Source organism: Microcaecilia unicolor, chromosome 4 (assembly GCF_901765095.1).
Source record: "Microcaecilia unicolor chromosome 4, aMicUni1.1, whole genome shotgun sequence".
NCBI classification, from domain to species: Eukaryota; Metazoa; Chordata; class Amphibia; order Gymnophiona; family Siphonopidae; genus Microcaecilia; species Microcaecilia unicolor.
In genome coordinates, this window is record NC_044034.1 from 298150404 (window position 1) to 298170989 (window position 20586).

A 20586-nucleotide genomic window follows, 5' to 3' on the forward strand; every position below is an offset into this window, starting at 1 on the left:
AAAAGGGGGTTGGGGAGTTTTTAAGGGGTCTGTGAAGTAGGGGAGGGTTTATGTTTTTGTCAGTGCTCCTGGGCTTGCTTTGTTATTTGCAATGCTGTATTGTGGATTTTAGCACTGTGCTATATGCCTTTAATATTTCTTCATTTATAAAAGATATTTATTAGAGAACACAAATTGCAAGTTACATGAAAAGTTGATACACGTATGCAAGTTATAAAAATTGGTTCCTTTCTCACATTTAGCATCTAGCACATAAAGAACATTAATTCCTGTCTGTCTGTTGTGATTAGACTTCAAATGCCTGATGCAAAGCAAATTAACTGGGCAGGAAAGGCTCCTGCCTGCTTAAATTGCTTATGGCAACCTAAGTGCAGGCTAAATATTGACCGGCAAGTTTCCAACATCCTCTCTCTCCACCCTGCTCATTGTCTCGCACATAGAACCCCCTGGAAGACTTTCACTGCTCCATGTGCTCTTTGGCAGATTTTTTATTTATTTGTAAGCTTTTCATATGCAGTTCCTCCGTGTATATCCCTATGCTGCACAAGCCAGTATGTTTCTAATATAACTGAAATAAAATAACAATGCACAACAAATATGGATGCAGCTGCTGATTGTTTGTTTTGGGCATACCAAGATGGAAGCCAATGGGGAACTGGCTTCAGCTTTTTGGCATCATGCCATCTCACTTGTCTTTAAACCTCATTTCCTTGCATTGAACACAAAATATTGAAACACCACCCCACATTGGCAGCAATGCATTTGGGGGACTCCGGCTCAGCTTACTACTACTACTACTACTACTATTTAACATTTCTATAGCGATACAAGCTTAGAGGGAACAGTGCCCTTTACATAGTGTCAAAATACTTTGCAACTGTTTATTTTGTATGACCTTGACAATAAAATAGTCCAACTTTTATTAGGAAAGTCCCTTAGCAAACGCTTTGTGCCATATGTCTTATTTTTGCCACAAAAATTTAATTGCAACTTTATCTTCTTTGCTAAATGCCATTTTGCTAAAATGGATCTTAATGGTCACTTCCTGAATGACGTCATTTTGAAACAGGGCTCATGCAGATTTTACAGCATCTTGCAGTAACACCTGTCAAATAACAGTAATAATTTTTTTTAATATTAGTATATTTGTTTTGGGGTTATTTGGTCCGGGTCCCGTTTTTTTCTGACACGGCGTAATTTCTCAATTGACTTCCGTAAGATAGAAAAGCAGCACTAGGAATCCATGCATGCAATGGTCATCAACCTAGGGACGGATCAAACTTATCGAGCAAATCTGGAGTCACTTGATAACCCTATCTCTAAAAATGTGATGTAAGCTCATGTCCCTTCGCCTGCCCATTACTATGAATCCAGCCTTTCCTTCCTCAAACTACAGAAATAAACATTATCAAAACATATGAAAATGCATGGTGGACTAACCAATACATTGCTTAACTAGTTTTAAGATTTCCAGGAACAAAAACTGCAAATCCCTACATGCCGTGATGAAAAAAAAAAAAAACCAACAGAACTGGGCGCACTAACATCTAAGAAGTAGCGCAGGCCAGAAGAAGATGGAGAGTCAAAACAAAAGGAAATGGCAGCAGACCAATGGAAAGTCGCTTTTCATAAACCAATAGGAGGCTGCTGATGGCGACCAACCAGTGAGAAAGCAGCTTACAGTCGGAACCAGGAAGTGAATGCCCTGCTGCTAGTTACTGCCTCGTCGGATGCTCCTGCTGGAAGCTCCGAACTGTTTTTTTTTTTTTTTTGCCTCGCTTCTCCCTGGCTTTAGTTTGATAAGTCCCCTCCCTCTCCAGGTTCTAACAGGTGTAATCTACCTACCCCTGTAATAGAAAGTACTGACCCCCCCCCCCCCCACCCACCCACCCCAAGGAAGCCGAGTTTTCCAGTATAGGGAGCTTGGGGACAGCAGGAGCGCGAAGGGCTCCTCCAGATGTGCAGAGAGCCGTGACAGCAGCTATGAAGCTTCGCTAGATCCCAAAATAATAATCCTCCCCCGCCTCCTACCCGTGGGGGGAGCAGCCAGTGCTCCGTATAATCGTGCGTACCTGCGGCTCCCTGGTTTCCGAAGTGCCCCCTCCCTCCTCCTCCACCTCCAGGAGACGCTGGTTTAGGAGAGACAGATGGTTTGCCATACAGTGTGGGCTTTTCTGGTGACACCGTCAGCACGCCGCCTTGTTTCGCTGGAAGCTCAGCGCCGGCTCCTCTCCCCGTTACTTGGTAACGTGGAGCAGGCATCGAGCCTTGCCATGGCCAAGCGGCCAGTCACGCGGCAGTGCGCCTTCGAGGCTCTAGTGCCGAACGGCAGACCGGACGTGAAAAAGCTCTCGGTGGAAGGCAACATAGGTAACGGAGCTCGCCTGGCTTCTGGAGGACGGGGAGGCGGAGGATTGCTAGGAGCTGGGGCTCCGGGAGAACAGAGCAGTGGATGGGGTGGGCATGAAGGCACCGGGCTGCGGGGGTGTGGAGGGAAGCAGAGTAACAGTGAGCCTGCTGCACCTGAGAGATCTTCTTGATGAGATTGATAACACTTTTGGCTGGAAAGAAGTAAGGAAAGTGTACTTGTCTTCATGTTCATCTTGCCTTTTTTTTTTTCTCTGAAAGATGGGCAAAAGAAGCATAGGGAGAACGTCAGGAGGGACCCTACTTCTTGTAAAGTTTTCCCCCTATTTTACCCACTGCCCTACTTGTGGCTATATCCCTCCCGTTCAGCTGTCAGAAATACCAGGAGAGGGACTCTGCATTTTGGTCTACTAAGCATGGTCAGGTAAAAAAAAGAACCAAACCTAAGCATAATAGGCTCTTTTAATAGTTGCTCCTTTAGCTTTTGGTGAGACCTGTTGCCTTGGAAGGGGTTACGGGTTCAGAATCTGAGATCTTTTATGGGGGAATAGGGTGCATGACTGTTGACTCCAGTAGCAAGTGTAGAGCTCTTACAGAATGACTCAGTTTGTTGGTTCAGGACTAGAGTGTGTTACTTACTTCTAGGCTTACATGACTCAGTACTAGCACAGGCCTACAGAGCCTGTTGCTTCTAAGATGGGACAGTACAGGGATAGAAGGCCTCTCGCCTCTAAGACTAGATGGCCTAGTGTATGGGCACTTCTAGGATTCTCTCCACAGAAAAGAGTCCAACACCTCTAGCACTGGATAGCTCAGGTGGTGTGAAGTAGCCTAGTGGTTAGAGAAGTGGGCGGTAAACTAGAGAAACTAAGGATCAAATCCTGCTTTGAAGCTCTTCTGGGAAAAGAACTATAATACTGTATCTGACTGTAACTAGCATTGCATTTGGATTTGGAAAAGCAAGTAAGTAAATCTCAAATTACAAATCGAGGGTTTGGACACAGGGATACAGAATCTAATATTCATAGGATTAGATGGCATGGGGGATGGGTGCAGGGAAACAGACTCTCTCACTGATAGGACTAGATGGCTGGGGGAGGGTGGGGGTGGGAGAGGGTGCCAGGATACAGAGTCTAGGATTAGATAGCCTGGTGGAGGGGAGGGCGTGCAGGGAGACAGTCTTTCAGTTGTAGGATGGGATGAGAGCCGGATGCAGAATCCGGCACTCATTGGATTAGATGGCTCGGAGGAGGGGTGCAGGGATATAGCATCTGTTACTCGTAAGATTACATGGCTTGGGGGATGGGTGCAATGATATAGAATCTATTACTCATAGGATTAGTTGGCTTGGGGGATGGATGCCAAATATAAAATCTGTCACTCATAAATTTAAATGTCTTGGGGGATAGGTTCTGAGATGCAAAATCTGTCACTTGTAGGACTGGATGGCTCGGGGGATGGGTTCAGGATACAGAATCTGCCACTCCTGGGATTAGATGGCTTGGGGGATGGGTGCTGGGGTAGAGTGTCTCTTTCATAGGTATAGATGACTTGGGGGGATGGGTTTTGGGATACAGAGTCTGTCACTCATAGGATTAGATTGCTCAGGGGATGGGGTGCAGGGATACAGAGTCTGCCACTCATAGCATTAGGTGGCTCGGGGGATGTGTGCCAGGATAGAGAGTCTCAAGCCAAAAAAAAAACTATTATGGGAAATACCTCACCTACTAATAACTTCAAATAATTTCCCTAAGGCACAATGAGTTAGGGGCCATGGAAGCATTAACCGTTCAATAGAACTTTTACAATGTTTAATTTTTATTTTAATTTTAATTTTTGTATATAGTATGAGTCAACTAAGATACTACAATCTTATAGATATGTCATACAACTCAACACAGCAGAGCCCGACCATAATCTTTCCAGGTCTGCTCAAACCACACCATCATTGAGGTCCCCCTACAGTGATTAAGTGACAAGTGCTCAAAATTAATAATAACGTTGCATCGCCATTTTGTTGCCATCACTGCCAAGTTCATTCATTGGGAGCAGTTGAAAACATTGGGTTCTTGAAGAAGGGGAGCTGTCCTTGAAACAGAGGTCTGTGGAACCCTGCTCACTTACAAACATTTCTTTGGATGTTTTCCACACGAAGATAAGTTGATATGCTGATATTTATTTAGGCAGTGGCCATTTTTGTGCTTTCATGCTTGCAGCTAGTTGTGGACTTGAGGATCTACATGAACTGGTTTATATTTTGAGCACTTGTCACTTAACCACTATAGGGGGACCTCAATGGTTGGTCTCTCTTATGTTGAGTCGTATGACATATCTATAAGATTGTAGTGTCTTAGTTGACTCATACTATACACTGAGGGTCTCCCTTCACAAAAATTAAAATAAAAAATTAAACATTGTAAAAGTTGTATTAAATGGTTCATGTTTCCTTGGCCCCAAACTCATTGTGCCTTAGAGAAATTATTTGAAGTTATTAGGAGATAGTCTGTCACTCATAGGATTAGAGGGCTTGGGGAGATGGGTACAGGGGTAGAGAGTCTCTCTCTTGTAGATGTAGATGCCTTGGAGGATGGTGCGGGGATACAGAGTCTGTCACACATAGGATTGGATGACTTTTGGGAGGGGTGCAGGGATTCAGACTCTGTCACGCATAGGATGAGATGGCTTGGGAGATGAGCCCAGGCATACAGAGCCTGTGACTTCTAGGACTAAAAGGTGCCCAGGTGTATAGGCCTTGTCGCCTCCTAGTACTGGATGGCTCAGGGGATGGGCACAGGGATACATAGCCTGTTACCTGTATGACTGGATGGCTCAGGGGATGGGCACAAGGATACAGAACCTGTTATCTCTAGGACTGGATGGCTCAGGGGATGGGCACAGGGATACAGAGCCTATCCCCTCTAGGATTGGATGGCTCAAGGGATGGACACGGGTACAGAACCTGTCAACTCTAGGACTGTGGATATGCACAGGGATAATAGAGCCTGTCACCTCTGGATTGTACTTAGGAATGTTTTAAGACAATAATTCAGTGCTCTGTTGGAAATAATTTCTGCACTGGAAATGGTTCTGCTCTCATTGTTCTCATCCCTTAAAATGTTTTGTATTTATTTGAAAGATTTGGTAGCATGTTCCAATTTGTATTGGATGCCATTCCCAGTATGTGTTCCAGTGCTCTCCTAGAAACAGATTCTTCTTCGTAACAGAGGCACCAACAGCCAAGTAATTTCTGTATGAAAAAAAAAATCCATTCTCTGTAAATGCAGGCAAAAAATAGCAATACAGGGAAAGGCTGCTTTTGAGGGGAGCTGGATTTTCATTTATTTTTATAAGGGTTTCTGCATTATATTCGTAAGGTTTTCCTGGTATTTTTTTCTTTGGACATTTATCCCATTTTTACAGTTGTCTGCTTTCTACTGTAGAGTTCATCTTCCTTGGGGAGAGTCTACAGATTGTGGCTGTGAATCTGATTTATGTGCATTCTGAGTCTGGCCAGCAAGTCCTGCTATTGGGCAACAGCCAGGACTCCCTTTCTGCCTATCACAGGTTGAGAGGGGGGAGGGATTGTGAGTTATACCTCCAGGGCATCTGCTGCTGGAGCAGCAGGGTGTCTGGGAATGAAATCTAGGTCTCCTTAATGACAAGTTCTGCCTTTGGGCTATAAGCAGACCGGTGTCTCAGTAGCTTTAACGTCTTGTGCTAAGCAGTGTATATAGAAAGTAAGCAAATCAAAGCTTGCTTTTTCTTGTGCTCTCTGTTGCAGCTGTTGGGAAGTCCACTTTTGTTCGATTGTTAGGAAAAATTAACCAGGAATGGCACACGGTAACTGAGCCTCTGAACCAGTGGCAGACCCTGCAGACCTCCAAGACCAAGGAAGTAAGTTTCAAAGGCATGTGCAGTGCAGAGCGTTTATTCGTATTTGGAAAAATATGTAAATCACCATTCTCCTTTAGCTGTGAAGAAGGGAAACTGCCAGAACCTACTCATAATTTCACAGTACAGAAAGTGATGCATTCTAAAGAAAATGACTTGATAGGAGTATTCAGGTACAGATGGCAGGTTATAAAGAGAGGTGATTGATCATTCTACTTCACTTTTGGGGTTAGGAGAGAGGTGAGTAGCTCACTACAGGGTTTTTTTGGAAGATAATGGAGTGAACTGCCTAATTGGAGGTGATTGCACAGGAGGGTGGGAGACTTTCCTCATTGGTGTTTTTTGAGAACAGATAGGATATTTATTTCAGAAGATTTAGGTGCAGTTGGTGGATCCATGCTGGAGGTCAGGGAGGTAAGCCAAATGACCTCTTGAGGTCTTCTCCAGGTAATACTAGGCTTTTCCATGGAACTTTAGTGGTGTCAACAGGGTCAGGAGCTGAGCTGTTGGATGCTTCCCCAGCTACCTGGCAGGTCTGTCATTTAAGGAATGCTAAAAACGGATGCACCATCCATCCACATTCATCGCAATCCTACCAATTATGCCACCACTCACAATGGTGTGTGCAAATATTGTTGGGCTGAACTGTAAATATTTCTTTCAGAAATATTTGGAGGACTGACCCCCATCAAGCGTAAACTAGTATTAGCAAAATGGTTTTCTATCACTGTTTTCTGTCAGTACAGTCCGGGGTTCTCAACTCAGTCCTTGGGACACACTTAAGGCAGTCAGGTTTTCAGGATCGCCGCAATGAATATGTATGAGAGAGATTTATATTCCCTACCTCCATTGTATAAATTATGTCATGCATATTCATTGTGGATATCTTGAATGCCTGACTGGCTAGCTGTGTCCTGAGGACTGGGTTGAGAACCTCTGGTTTAATCTGTTAAATTAACATGTAGTAATATTAGCCCATCAAAACTTGTAATTTGGGCTTCTGATATTAGAGCTAAAGAAGTTTTTTTAAGAAGACCTCAGCTTACCGGAGTCATGGGGCACTCTTCAGTTTTAGCGTTCACTTTCCAATCGTCACTGGTCTTCAAATATATATTTTTTTGTGTTTTTATTTTATATATGGCTTGGTTAATCTCTAGCTGGATTCAAAATCTCTATTAGGTGCAAACCTTCTACAAAATTTAGAGTACACTTGTATCAGGTTGATGCCATAGCAGCACTTAACTTAAATAAGTCACTTCCCAGGGGGATATGTTGTCCGACACGACATCATGTTTGGCTGTTTCACGGATACCTCCCAGTCTCGGTACTATGTCATTCTTTACTATGTATCCTTTAACCGCTGACTTTTCATTTCCTGGCTCTGGAAGGGATAAAACAGCAGCCGTTTGACTGGTCTCTGAGAGGTCCTGTAAGGTTGTGTTTTGACTTTGCCAACTGCAGGTGATGGTGACAGCTGCTTCCACGACATTCCAAGTTCAATCCAGCCCAAGCCCAGGTCTCCCAGTCAGCAGCCCAGGTCCTCACCCTCAGGATGCCAGCTCAGCCCTTTAGTAACATTCTGAATTTAGCTGTCATGATTACATTACGGATTTCTTCTCAACAGAATTCAAGCAACCTGCTTCAGATGATCTACCAGGATCCTTCTCGCTGGTCCTACACATTCCAGACCTTCTCCTGCATGAGCCGATTCAAAGCCCAGCTGGAGCCATTGTCTGAGACGCTACTGAAGACGCAGGAGCCCGTACAGATATTTGAGAGATCTGTGTACAGCGACAGGTATGGCACAAAGCACCAGACATGCTATGGGATTAAAAGAAGGCCAGCCACACAAAGTTAAAACTAGCAGTGGTGTACCAAGGGGGTGGGGCGGTGGGTGCGGTCCGCCCCGGGTGCACGCCGCTGAGGGGGTGCCACGCGCCTGTCTGCTATATTTGTTCTGTGCTCCCTCTGCCCCAGAACAGGTTACTTCCTGTTCCGGGGCAGAGGGAGCATGGAAACGAACGAGGCGGACAGGCGTGCGGCACCCCCCCCCCCCCCCCATCGGCGTGCATTGGGGGGGGCGCATTGGCGATCCGCCCCGGGTGTCAGCCCCCCTAGGAACGCCACTGAAAACTAGTGAAGGGTAGAACCGCTGTCTGGTTCTCAGATGAGCCATAGAGTGCTGGGTCACTGTCCTTTTGTAATAATGTGGCTTACCTTCTTTCTAATCAAAATATCTTTGAAGGGACTTAACTACTGTTTACAGCTTGTCTCCAAAATATTGGCGTGGCTGCTACATAAACTGGATTAACAAGCTTTGGTGGGTGCCCTCTAAAAATGGCTGAACATGTCTTCTCTAAAGCTGTGGGATACATTTCCCAGTTCTTGCAGTCCCCTCTCTTTACGTTTTACTGTGCTTGTGGTCACTTACCTAACAGCACAAGTTGTCAGACGTGGCCTACAGGTCCTTAGACTTTTCGCAGATTAACGTATGTTTAGGGCTCAGTGTGCATTTGATAAATTCTATTCAGCAGACATCCAAAGGCAGCATTCCTTGAGATACAAGCAGAATATAGCCTATTGGAGCAGTCTTTTCCCAAGACTAGGCCGAGGTGCTCCCTTTTGTGTTTGGTGATTGTCATTTCACTCACTGGCAGTGTTTCAGCCCTACATGGCACTGCCAGCCAGGAATAGACTTATGCTTTTGTGACAGCTGCAAAGGTTAGGGAAGGGCATTTGGAGTACCTGGAAGAAACTGCCACGGTTGTGCATGCAGTATTATGATCTCTGTATTGAGTTCTGTAATAGAGAATGTCACGGGGACAAAGTTTGTCCCCATCCCCGTGGGTTCTGTCTCCATCCCCATCCCATCCTCGCTGGTTCTGTCTCCGTCCCCATCTCATCCCCGCAGGCCCTTTCTCCATCCCTACCCTGTCCCCATAGGTTCTGTCCCCGCCCCAACCCCGTGGGCTCAGTCCTCATCTGCAAAAGGCTCGAACACTTATGAGTGTATATTTAAATCTTTTTATTAAAGTATAAAAGGGAACAATATGCTGTGCAACTGTTTATAAATCACAAATAGAAAACTATAATAACCACCACCACACTGTACCCTTCGAACCCCAACAATAGCTGACTTCTGCTACCCCAAGGAATCCTAATCCACCCTGTTAAAATGTCTAGGTGTACAAAATACAACCCATTCTTTATGCCCTAGTGGGGAGAAATAATTTGTGGATGAATAAGTCATCAACAGTCTCAGGATTCAGTCTAGCTCTCCTATCTTCCACAGTCCTTCCGGCAATAGAAGATGTCTTCTTAGAAGATGTGCTGGTAGCAGGAATGTATGAGATTCCCCCCCCCCCCCCTACCATGCATATTTTGCTAGTTATGGACAGTGTGTTTGCTTTTTCCAAAAAAATGAGAATATATTTGTCTTCATCACTCAAACATAATCAACAGTCCAGAATTCAAACGTGCATGGGATAAACATAAAGGAATCCTGTTCAGAAGGAATGTATCCTTGGGAGCTTAGCCAAGTTTAGGTGGCAGAGCCGGTGGTGGGAGGCGGGGATAGTGCTGGGCAGACTTATACGGTCTGTGCCAGAGCCGGTGGTGGGAGGTGGGGCTTGTTGGGAGGCGGGGATAGTGCTGGGCAGACTTATACAGTCTGTGCCAGAGCTGGTGGTGGGAGGCGGGACTGGTAGTTGGGAGGTGGGGATAGTGCTGGGCAGACTTATACAGTCTGTGCCAGAGCCAGTGGTGGGAGGCGGGAATAGTGCTGGGCAGACTTATACGGTCTGTGCCAGAGCTGGTGGTGGGAGGCGGGGCTGGTGATTGGGAGGCGGGGATAGTGCTGGCCAGACTTATACGGTCTGTGCCCTGAAGAGGACAGGTACAAATAAAAAGTAGCACATATGAATTTATCTTGTTGGGCAGACTGGATGGACCGTGCAGGTCTTTTTCTGCTGTCATCTACTATGTTACTATGTTATTAACAGGCTTCAAAGTAGAAAATGACATGTGGACAAAATTTGTCCCCATCCCCCTGTCGTTCTCTATGCTGTAAATCCAAGTCATGCCCCATTCAGAGAGACCTTTTGACTAGACATTTAGAGTCTGCTAGAAAGTACAGCCTCTTCGATAGCTGATTGATCCACAATAGCAGAAATAGGGAGTGTAAAATCCTTGGGTGCTGTATTGTAGTAGCTATGGGAAACTTACACTTCCTACCTTGCTTGTCCTTACATTGAAGGAATTGTGGAGTATTGTGCGCTAATTCCATAAATACAAGCAGCTGATCGCCTTATATGTATAGCTAGTGCTTGCATGTCAACACACAGAGGTGCGCTCACCAGAATGCTTGATACTTTTGTGTTAATGAAAAGAATGGCGGTGTGTTTAGTTTATGTGGGATGCTGTTTTTATTCAGCCATTGTAGGATATCTGAATAGCTACTTCTCATTCCAAGATCCAGAAAGAATTGTTAATCAGGAAAGTGCCAGGACTTTTGCTTTGGGTTCTATGCAAGATACCCACCTCCCAGGCAAATACCTGTCAGGTATTGGCCCATTGACTCTCTGCTTCCATTCTGTTGTGAGAACATAAACCTCATTTTCTTTACCTGCCCTGTTCTCCCCCACCCCACTCTCATTGAAGTTGTTCCCTCTCCCATTTTGGTCTCTGAGTGGAACTTCCCACACATCCCTGCCCCCACACTTTGCTGCTCTTCTTGGTTGGCAGCTGGTTTTTTGAGATAGTTTCACCTGTGTCACAGCTGCCTACCATAGAACAGCTGGGAAAAGTAGAGGAGACGGAAATACAAAGCTTACCACTGTAGATCAAGGATTCTCAGCACTGGTTTGTGAGCCCTGGGACTTCTGTAGCACAGTGTCTGTGACACATCTTCCATTATCCATTTAACACCCTTCCCCTCTTTCCTCACAGCTTATAGAACTGTTCATGGAGTCAGGGCAAACTTGTCCATTAGGTACAATGCCTAGGGCCTATGAAAATGTTTTAATTTCTTTTTAAATCAGAAAGAATAAAAATGAAGCAGAAGTTATTTATTTTCATGCCTTGCTTTTCAATCCTGAAAATATAGACAATAAATAGAATACAAATTGTAAAATAAAAAAATATGTATAATTCAAATTAAAAGCTCAGTTGTATATTAAATGCCACCGAGGGAGAGGCCCACCAAGACAAAAGTACCTAGAGCCCACAAAAGTCATAATGTGGCCTTGCATGGAAGAAAGTGATCTCTCTGTGGAGTCTTGAGCTATACTGATCCAAAAAGCTTTTTCTTCCAGTAGCCTAATTGCACTTGAAGACTTTTTGTTAGCCACATAGGTGTAACTAAGAGTGTCCCTCCTGTGTGGATGCAACTGATTAAGCTTGGAGTAAAAACTGGAGTGGCTCATACTGTTATGAAAAAGGGAGCCCTGCAATATTCCCACACCTTTTTGTGAATAAAAGTGAGAAGCAAAAGGCTTATTTCAAACCTTTATTCAGAGCTGAAGATCAAAAGTAGGAAAAGAGAATTCTTGTTTCAAAGAAGATAGGAAGCTACCAAGCAGATAAATAGCTCTGTTTCTCAGTGGTCCACAGTGTGCAGTAAAGTACATAAATCATAAAAAATCCTGCATGAGTCCTATCTGATTCCAGCATTTTTACACAAGGTTGGGAAAGATTATGCAAGTAAAGAAACAGTCAAACATGGCCTTGGTCTTCACTCCCACTCTTCGAGGGCCACAAACAGGTCAGGTTTTCAGGATATTTCAAATGATTATGCATAAGATAAATTAGCATGCAGTGGAGATAATAGGCAGGAAAGTTACACAGTAACATAGTAAATGATGGCAGATAAAGACCAGCATCCAGTCTTCCCAAAACGTGTCCAGGGTTGCACCTGTCTGTAGGTTACCCCCTCTACCTCGTGCGCCCTCTCTCTCATTTGTACGAGTCATTTATGTTAAACTTGAGTGGAAATACTCTATACCTTTTGTCACGGAACGCCTGGCACCCGCCTTAGGTTAACTCTGCGGCCACCTAAAGGGTCTGTCCCAGCACTGCTCAGGTCCGCTACCACCTGGTCACATGCCCTACACTGGCATACTCTTCCACCCACCTGCCGGGTCCCACTTGCCTCTTTGCTAATCTCCCACTCTCAAGTTTTCCCCGGCGATTTCTAAGACACTGGGGCCACACACTTAGGGGTTCCACAGTTCCCAGAAAGCACCCACAGACCCAAGCACAAACCACCAGGACTCTTAGTCAGTCCAAAACAATAGTCAATAAACTAATAAGGTTTATTGTCAGGAACTTGAACAGTGAACCATATAAAACAGATGGAAAAGTAACAGGCAATAACAGGTAACTGAATATGGATCAATTATGAACTATCTAAACATTTGTTTACTATCTAAGTAGTGCCTGGGAAGTTCAGGAAATATAGCTGCGTACAGGTTATGAAATCTAACTGCTCACAGGGCCTCAGTAAAGAGGTCTTTCTCTCTCTACTTCCAAACATAGGGGGTCTTTTACTAAAAATAAAATGGACCCTGCTGCAGATAATTCGAGCTAAGGGTTAGTAAAAGACCCCCTGAGACTGAAAAATTACCTTACAGCTTAGGAGGGAAAAAAGAAACCTGTCAGTTTTGTAACAACTTTACAAACAAAAGACAGTCACCACCTGCAGGTCAAACAAGGGAAATGCACTTAATAAAATGCAGGTTTTCATCACGCTTTTATTCAATCCTTTTCCAATATATTTTATTTATTTATTTATTACATTTGTACCCCCGCGCTTTCCCACATGCAGCAAGTTCAGTGCGGCTTACATAGTAAAAAGCATTACAGAGGACATGTAAGAAGAAATTTGTGAACTGAGATAAACATAATGGCAACAGTGCCCAAGAATATATGAATTGGAATAGGGGCGGTAGACATGAAAGGAAATGATGGGTAAAAGGGAGGGAGATTGGGAGGGATATGGTGTAAAAAAATGGAGAAGATGAGATAGGAGATTGAGTATAAGGGGATTTGAAAATAAGGTCATAGGTGTAATTGGTGTCACAGTCAGTGTCATTCTCAGAGCAGGAGTAGAGTGGGTGGGCTGGTAGCATTAAGTTGGTTCATTAGAGTAAGCTTGCTTGAAAAAAATGGGACTTTAATATTTTCCTGAATGGTAAATAGCTATTAATTGCACGGATGGGTCTTGGTAGAGCATTCCAAAGTTGACTTCCCAAAAAGGAGAAACTGGATACCTAGTAGGTTTTGTATTTGATTCCTTTGCAGTTGGGAAGGTGTAAATTGAGATACGTTCGTGATGATATTGATCTGTTTCTAATTGGAAGGCCTATCAAGTTCATATATAGCTAGGGGATTCTCCTGATATGATCAATAATAGGGATTTTCTGTGTATATCCTATGCCTTTTTGAATTCCATCACCGTTTTCATCCCTCCACCTCCCACAGACGAGCATTCCTGGCATCCACCACTCAGTTAAGAAGTATTTCCTGATATTACTTTCCGGTTTTCCCCCCTTGCTGTTTCATTTCATGTTTTTCAGTTCTAAAGCCTCACCATTTTTGGAAAAAGTTTTTTCATTATGGTAATTTCTTTCGGGAATTTTAAATATCTGTATTGTATCTCCCTTACCCCTCCTTTCCTTCAGGGTATACATATTCAAGTCTCTTCTTATAGATCTTGTATGTTTTGGTCGCTTTCCTCTGAACTGCTTCAAGTCTTTTTGTGTTCTCAGCAAGATACAGTCTCCAACATTGAACACAATACTCTGAGTCCTCACCAATGACTTGTACAGGGGCATGATCACCACCTTCTTTCTGCTGGTTATGCCCCTCTCTATGCAACCAAGCATCTTTCTTTATAAAGCCATTGCTTTATCACCTTGTTTCACCACCTTGAGATCCTCAGACACTATCACCCCGAAGTCCCTTTCTTGGTCCATTGCACATTAGCTTATCACTTTCTATTTCATACAGCTTCTTTGGATTTTGCTTCCCAGATGCATCACTCTACATTTTTTTACGTTAAAGCTTAATTGTCAAGCATTTGCATATGCTTTTAATTTTTGTGATCGCTGTTCATGCTTTCCTCTCCCTCTGAGGTTTCTACTCTGTTGCTGTTCTTCATGTCATCCACAAAAAGGCATACTTTTCATTCATTCTATACACAAAAAGGCATACTTCTCTTTCTAACACTTTGGCAATATCACTCTCACAAAAATGTTGACAGAATCAGACCCAAGACAGATCCCTGAAGCACTCCACTACTCGCCTTTCTTCTGAGTGAATTCCATTTGCTACCACCACCACCTGTCACGTGTCTTGACCCAGTTAATCACTTTTGAGCAGCTTGAGAATGGGATCCAATTTTATTCATGAGCCTCCTATGAAGAACAGTGTCAAAGATTTTGCTGAAAGCTATGTAGACTATTGGGCTCATTTTTGAAAGAGAAGGGCATCCATCTTTCAACACAAATCGGATGATGGACATCCTTCTCCCAGGGACGTCCAAATCGGTATAATCGAAACCCAATTTTGGACGTCTCCAACTGCAGTCCAAAGTTCAAGGGGGTGTGTCGGAGGCGTAGCGAAGGTGGGACTTGGGCGTGCCTAACACTTGGACGTCTTTGACCCATAATCGAAAAAAACAAGGACGTCCCTGACGAACACTTGGACGTTTTCACCCTGACGTGTTTTTATTACAAATAAGGCACAAAATGGGCCTGAAATGACCAGATGACCACCGGAGGGAATTGGGGATGACCTCCCGTTAATCTCCCAGTGGTCACTAATCCCCTCCCACCCTCAAAAAACATCTTTAAAAATATGTTGTGCCAGCCTCAGATGTCATTATTCAACAGCTCTCTGTGAAATAGTAGTAAAAAAAAAAAAGGCAAGTTCATTTTTATAGTATACCACTGCATTCCACAAATCAAAAGGCGCAAGTTCCCACATACTATCATTTTCTTTTAATGCAGTCTATTGGTTTGATGACTTATACTGTGCCAAAACTAGAAATACAATGACCCTTTTACAGAGCGGCAGAAATCCCAGTTTGGGCTTACTGCTCGCTCTTTCGGGATTACTGCCGGCGGTAGTCCCGCCCCAAGTGCAAGCCATTTTTGGATGAAAATGAACCCCACCCCCCAGAAATGGCTTGCACGGCAATAACCCATTGGTAATCAGACGTTGCCGCATGCTGCCCGGTTACTGCTGGGTTAGTGTGTGAGCCCTTGTCGCCACCTGGTACAGGAAAAACGGCCCCTGTCGCTGCCAGCACAGTGCCCTTTTTCCTACAGCTTGGTAAAAGGACCTCACAGTGAGACAGAATAAAAGAATTCAGTAACATCCAAAACGTATTAATTAACATTATAATACTAGTAAAATAAGCCCCGTTTCTGATGCAAATGAAACGGGGGCTAGCAAGGTTTTCTTCTGTGTGCATGTGGGAGTGTGTGTGTCCCTGCCCTCTCTCCCTTCCCCTCTGCCCTCTGTCCCTTCCCCCCTCGGAGTTCTTCACTGTTACAGAGAGAGCGATTTGATTTCCTGCTTTGCTGTGTTTTCCTTCACTGTTTGTGTTACAGAGAGAGCGAGGGCGGGGCAGACACTCATGGGGAAACCGGATATCTCTCCCCCTTCACACTTCCGGCTGGAGGCTTCATTTAGAACGTTGGTGGTGCCTTTTATATACAGTGGTGGAAATAAGTATTTGATCCCTTGCTGATTTTGTAAGTTTGCCCACTGACAAAGACATGAGCAGCCCATAATTGAAGGGTAGGTTATTGGTAACAGTGAGAGATAGCACATCACAAATTAAATCCGGAAAATCACATTGTGGAAAGTATATGAATTTATTTGCATTCTGCAGAGGGAAATAAGTATTTAATCCCTCTGGCAAACAAGACCTAATACTTGGTGGCAAAACCCTTGTTGGCAAGCACAGCGGTCAGACGTCTTCTGTAGTTGATGATGAGGTTTGCACACATGTCAGGAGGAATTTTGGTCCACTCCTCTTTGCAGATCATCTCTAAATCATTAAGAGTTCTGGGCTGTCGCTTGGCAACTCGCAGCTTCAGCTCCCTCCATAAGTTTTCAATGGGATTAAGGTCTGGTGACTGGCTAGGCCACTCCATGACCCTAATGTGCTTCTTCCTGAGCCACTCCTTTGTTGCCTTGGCTGTATGTTTTGGGTCATTGTCGTGCTGGAAGACCCAGCCACGACCCATTTTTAAGGCCCTGGCGGAGGGAAGGAGGTTGTCACTCAGAATTGTACGGTACATGGCCCCATCCATTCTCCCATTGATGCGGTGAAGTAGTCCTGTGCCCTTAGCAGAGAAACACCCCCAAAACATAACATTTCCACCTCCATGCTTGACAGTGGGGACGGTGTTCTTTGGGTCATAGGCAGCATTTCTCTTCCTCCAAACACGGCGAGTTGAGTTCATGCCAAAGAGCTCAATTTTTGTCTCATCTGACCACAGCACCTTCTCCCAATCACTCTCGGCATCATCCAGGTGTTCACTGGCAAACTTCAGACGGGCCGTCACATGTGCCTTCCGGAGCAGGGGGACCTTGCGGGCACTGCAGGATTGCAATCCGTTATGTCGTAATATGTTACCAATGGTTTTCGTGGTGACAGTGGTCCCAGCTGCCTTGAGATCATTGACAAGTTCCCCCCTTGTAGTTGTAGGCTGATTTCTAACCTTCCTCATGATCAAGGATACCCCACGAGGTGAGATTTTGCGTGGAGCCCCAGATCTTTGTCGATTGACAGTCATTTTGTACTTCTTCCATTTTCTTACTATGGCACCAACAGTTGTCTCCTTCTCGCCCAGCGTCTTACTGATGGTTTTGTAGCCCATTCCAGCCTTGTGCAGGTGTATGATCTTGTCCCTGACATCCTTAGACAGCTCCTTGCTCTTGGCCATTTTGTAGAGGTTAGAGTCTGACTGATTCACTGAGTCTGTGGACAGGTGTCTTTCATACAGGTGACCATTGCCGACAGCTGTCTGTCATGCAGGTAACGAGTTGATTTGGAGCATCTACCTGGTCTGTAGGGGCCAGATCTCTTACTGGTTGGTGGGGGATCAAATACTTATTTCCCTCTGCAGAATGCAAATAAATTCATATACTTTCCACAATGTGATTTTCCGGATTTAATTTGTGATGTGCTATCTCTCACTGTTACCAATAACCTACCCTTCAATTATGGGCTGCTCATGTCTTTGTCAGTGGGCAAACTTACAAAATCAGCAAGGGATCAAATACTTATTTCCACCACTGTATAGAGATTGTGTTCACATTTGGTTAATAACTGAAAAAATGTTATCAAATCATATTAAGAAGAGTGACGTCGACTTGGTTAACTTCATCTATATAAAAACACGCAGTCGGGAGGCAAAGATTAACCCCCCCCCCCCCCCAAAAAAAAGCCTTTTATAACCAGACTTGAAGAAGAAATATATATTACAGAGAAAATTCTCTGCATGAATAAAACTTGGGCTAGGGTGTCCCTATACCCAGCCCCTCCAAATATACACTGATTACGATTTATAACAAATTACTACTCTACCTATGAAAAGTTATTCCTTTATTATGCTTCCTCTGTGTACATCTGTTTTCTACACAGTCTAGTAAGAAAAGGGGCCAGGGTAGCCCTAAAGGTTTTATAGAAGAGACCAATAAATCCCATCCAACTCTGGTGACTTTCTCACTTCCAGGGCCTTAATGGCTCCAAGCACCACTTCCTCTGTAATGTCTGCATCAAGCATTTGGACTTCTGAGGTACCCACTCACGGTAAAGTGGTCCTTTTCAGATATTCCTCAACATCTACTGCCTTTACTTGTACTTCAGGTGTATAAAGAACTTCTTAGAATTCTCTAAAACATGCCTTAATTTCCTCATCCTTAATAAGAAGGTCCTCTCCTTTACTTTTTATAGACAAAATATTCCCCTTAGCTTCCTGAATATTAATTATTTGAGCCAGTAAGTGGCCCGCTTTGTTGCCTGACTCAAAATAGTAACATAGTAGATGACGGCAGAAAAAGACCTGCACGGTCCATCCAGTCTGCCCAACAAGATAACTCATATGTGCTAATTTTGTGTATACCCTACTTTGATTTGTACCTGTCCTCTTCTGGGCACAGACCGTATAAGTCTGTCCAGCACTATCCCCGCCTCCCAACCACCAGCACTGTCCCCGCCTCCCAACCACCAGCCCCGCCTCCCAACCATCGGCTCTGGCACAGACTTTATAAGTCTGCCCAGCACTATCCCCGCCTCCCAACCACCAGCCCCGCCTCCCAACCATTGGCTCTGGCATAGACCGTATAAGTCTGCCCAGCACTATCCCTGCCTCCCACCACCGGCTCTGGCACAGACCGTATAAGTCTGCCCAGCACTATCCCTGCCTCCCAACCACCAGTCCCGCTTCCCACCACCGGCTCTGGCACAGACCGTATAAGTCTGCCCAGCACTATCCCCGCTTCCCAACCACCAGCCCCGCCTCCCACCACCGGCTCTGGCACAGACCGTATGTCTGCTCAGCACTATCCCCCCCCCCCCCAACCACCAGCCCCGCCTCCCGATCTTGACTAAGCTCCTGAGGATCCATTCCTTCTGCACAGGATTCCTTTATGCTTATCCCATGCATGTTTGAATTCCGTTACCGTTTTCATTTCCACCACCTCCCACGGGAGAGCATTCCAAGCATCCACTACTCTCTCCGTGAAAAAATACTTCCTAACATTTTTCTTGAGTCTGCCCCCCTTCAATCTCATTTCATGTCCTCTCATTCTACCACCTTCCCAACTCCAGAAAAGGTTCATTTGCGGATTAATACCTTTCAAATATTTGAATGTCTGTATCATATCACCCCTGCTTCTCCTTTCCTCCAGAGTATACATGTTTAGTTCAGAAAGTCTCTCCTCATACGTTTTGTAACGCAAATCCCATACCATTCTCGTAGCTTTTCTTTGCACCGCTTCAATTCAAATACCATACAAACATAGAAAAACATAGAAAATAATTTTGTCATACCCTCTTCAGCTGACATTTAATCTCCTCATCATGCAACTTTCCCAGTGCTGCATTTTATCTTAAAAATTTGCTTCAGCAGAGCAATCTTTTGACGTGCCTGTTGGTGCTGCTCTAAGGTTCCCAGAGTGAGCCTTAAAAATTCATAAGAACATCAGAATAGCCATACTGGGTCAGACCAGTGGTCCATCTAGTCCAGTATCCTGTTTCCAACAGTGGCCAAGCTAGGTCAGAAGTACCAGACAGAAACCCAAATCGTGGCAACATTCAATGCTACAAATCCAAGGGCAAGTAGTTGTTTCCCCATGTCTGTCTCGATGGCAGACTATGGACTTTTCCTCCAGAAACTTGTCCAAACCTTTTTTAAACCCAGATACGCTAACTGCTGTTACCACATCCTCCGGCAAAGCGTTCTGGAGCTTAACTATTTGTTGAGTAAAAAAAATATTTCCTATTTGTTTTAAAATTATTTCCATGTAACTTCCTTGAGTGTCCCTTAGTCTTTGTACTTTTGGAACGAGTAAAAAATCGATTTTATTTCTACTCATTCTACACCACTCAAAATTTCGTAGACCTCAATCATATCTCCCCTTATCCGTCTCTTTTCTAAGCTGAAGAGCCCTAACCTCTTTAGCCTTTCCTCATACGAAAAGAGTTCCATCCCCTTTATCATTTTGGTCGCTCTTCTTTCCTTTTCCATATGCTCCCTTTTTCTCTTTGCAGCAGGGGGAGGGAATTCCCCAGGCGCTGCCTCCAATGGGTGGCCCAACTCTGGCAAGCTTCTTCCTACTTACCTGCTTCTGGGTCTGTCTCTCTCCTGCTTCTGTGTGCCAGGACCTAGATGATTGTATTAACATGATAACCTGGGTCACCCAGGTTATTGCATTAATGCAATCATATGGGTATGGGCACAAAGGAGCAGCAGACAACAGACTGAGGGAGGAGCAGTCAGACACAGGATGGTAAGGGGGCAGGCTAGAGTGGCAGCCCGAGTGAGGAGGGGGTGTGGTGCAGGGACCCAAGTGTGTGCGTGTGTGTGGGGGGGGGGGGGGGGTCAGTGGTCCTGCTCCGGGCCTGGCTGCATCTCTCAGCAGCTCTGCTTTTAAACATTCTCAAAATTAGTCTCAGACAAAAAGTCCTCTACTCTGTTATTGTCTAAATACTCCTTTATTTCACCTGTTAGATGTTGCACTACCTGCGGGTCTTTAAGAAGACTATCAATAAGGTGCCAGTATGAAGTTTGGATATTCAACCGTACTGGA

General features: G+C 44.6%; 1 protein-coding gene across 3 annotated transcripts in view; it reads left to right on the forward strand.

Annotated features, from left to right (window-relative positions):
* Positions 1-1731: 1731 nt before the first annotated feature.
* DGUOK (deoxyguanosine kinase) overlaps positions 1732-20586 on the forward strand; it is a 58676-nt gene continuing 39821 nt past the window's right edge. The window contains exons 1-3 of one of the 3 annotated variants that reach the window (XM_030201788.1): positions 1732-2370; positions 6149-6261; positions 7883-8055. In XM_030201788.1, the coding sequence (XP_030057648.1) occupies positions 2148-2370; positions 6149-6261; positions 7883-8055 (509 nt within the window). In that variant the 5' untranslated portion in view covers positions 1732-2147. Of the gene's footprint in view, positions 2371-2496; positions 2572-3295; positions 3331-6148; positions 6262-7882; positions 8056-20586 lie in introns of those variants that run through there. The other 2 variants (XM_030201789.1, XM_030201790.1) reach the window with 2 other exon arrangements.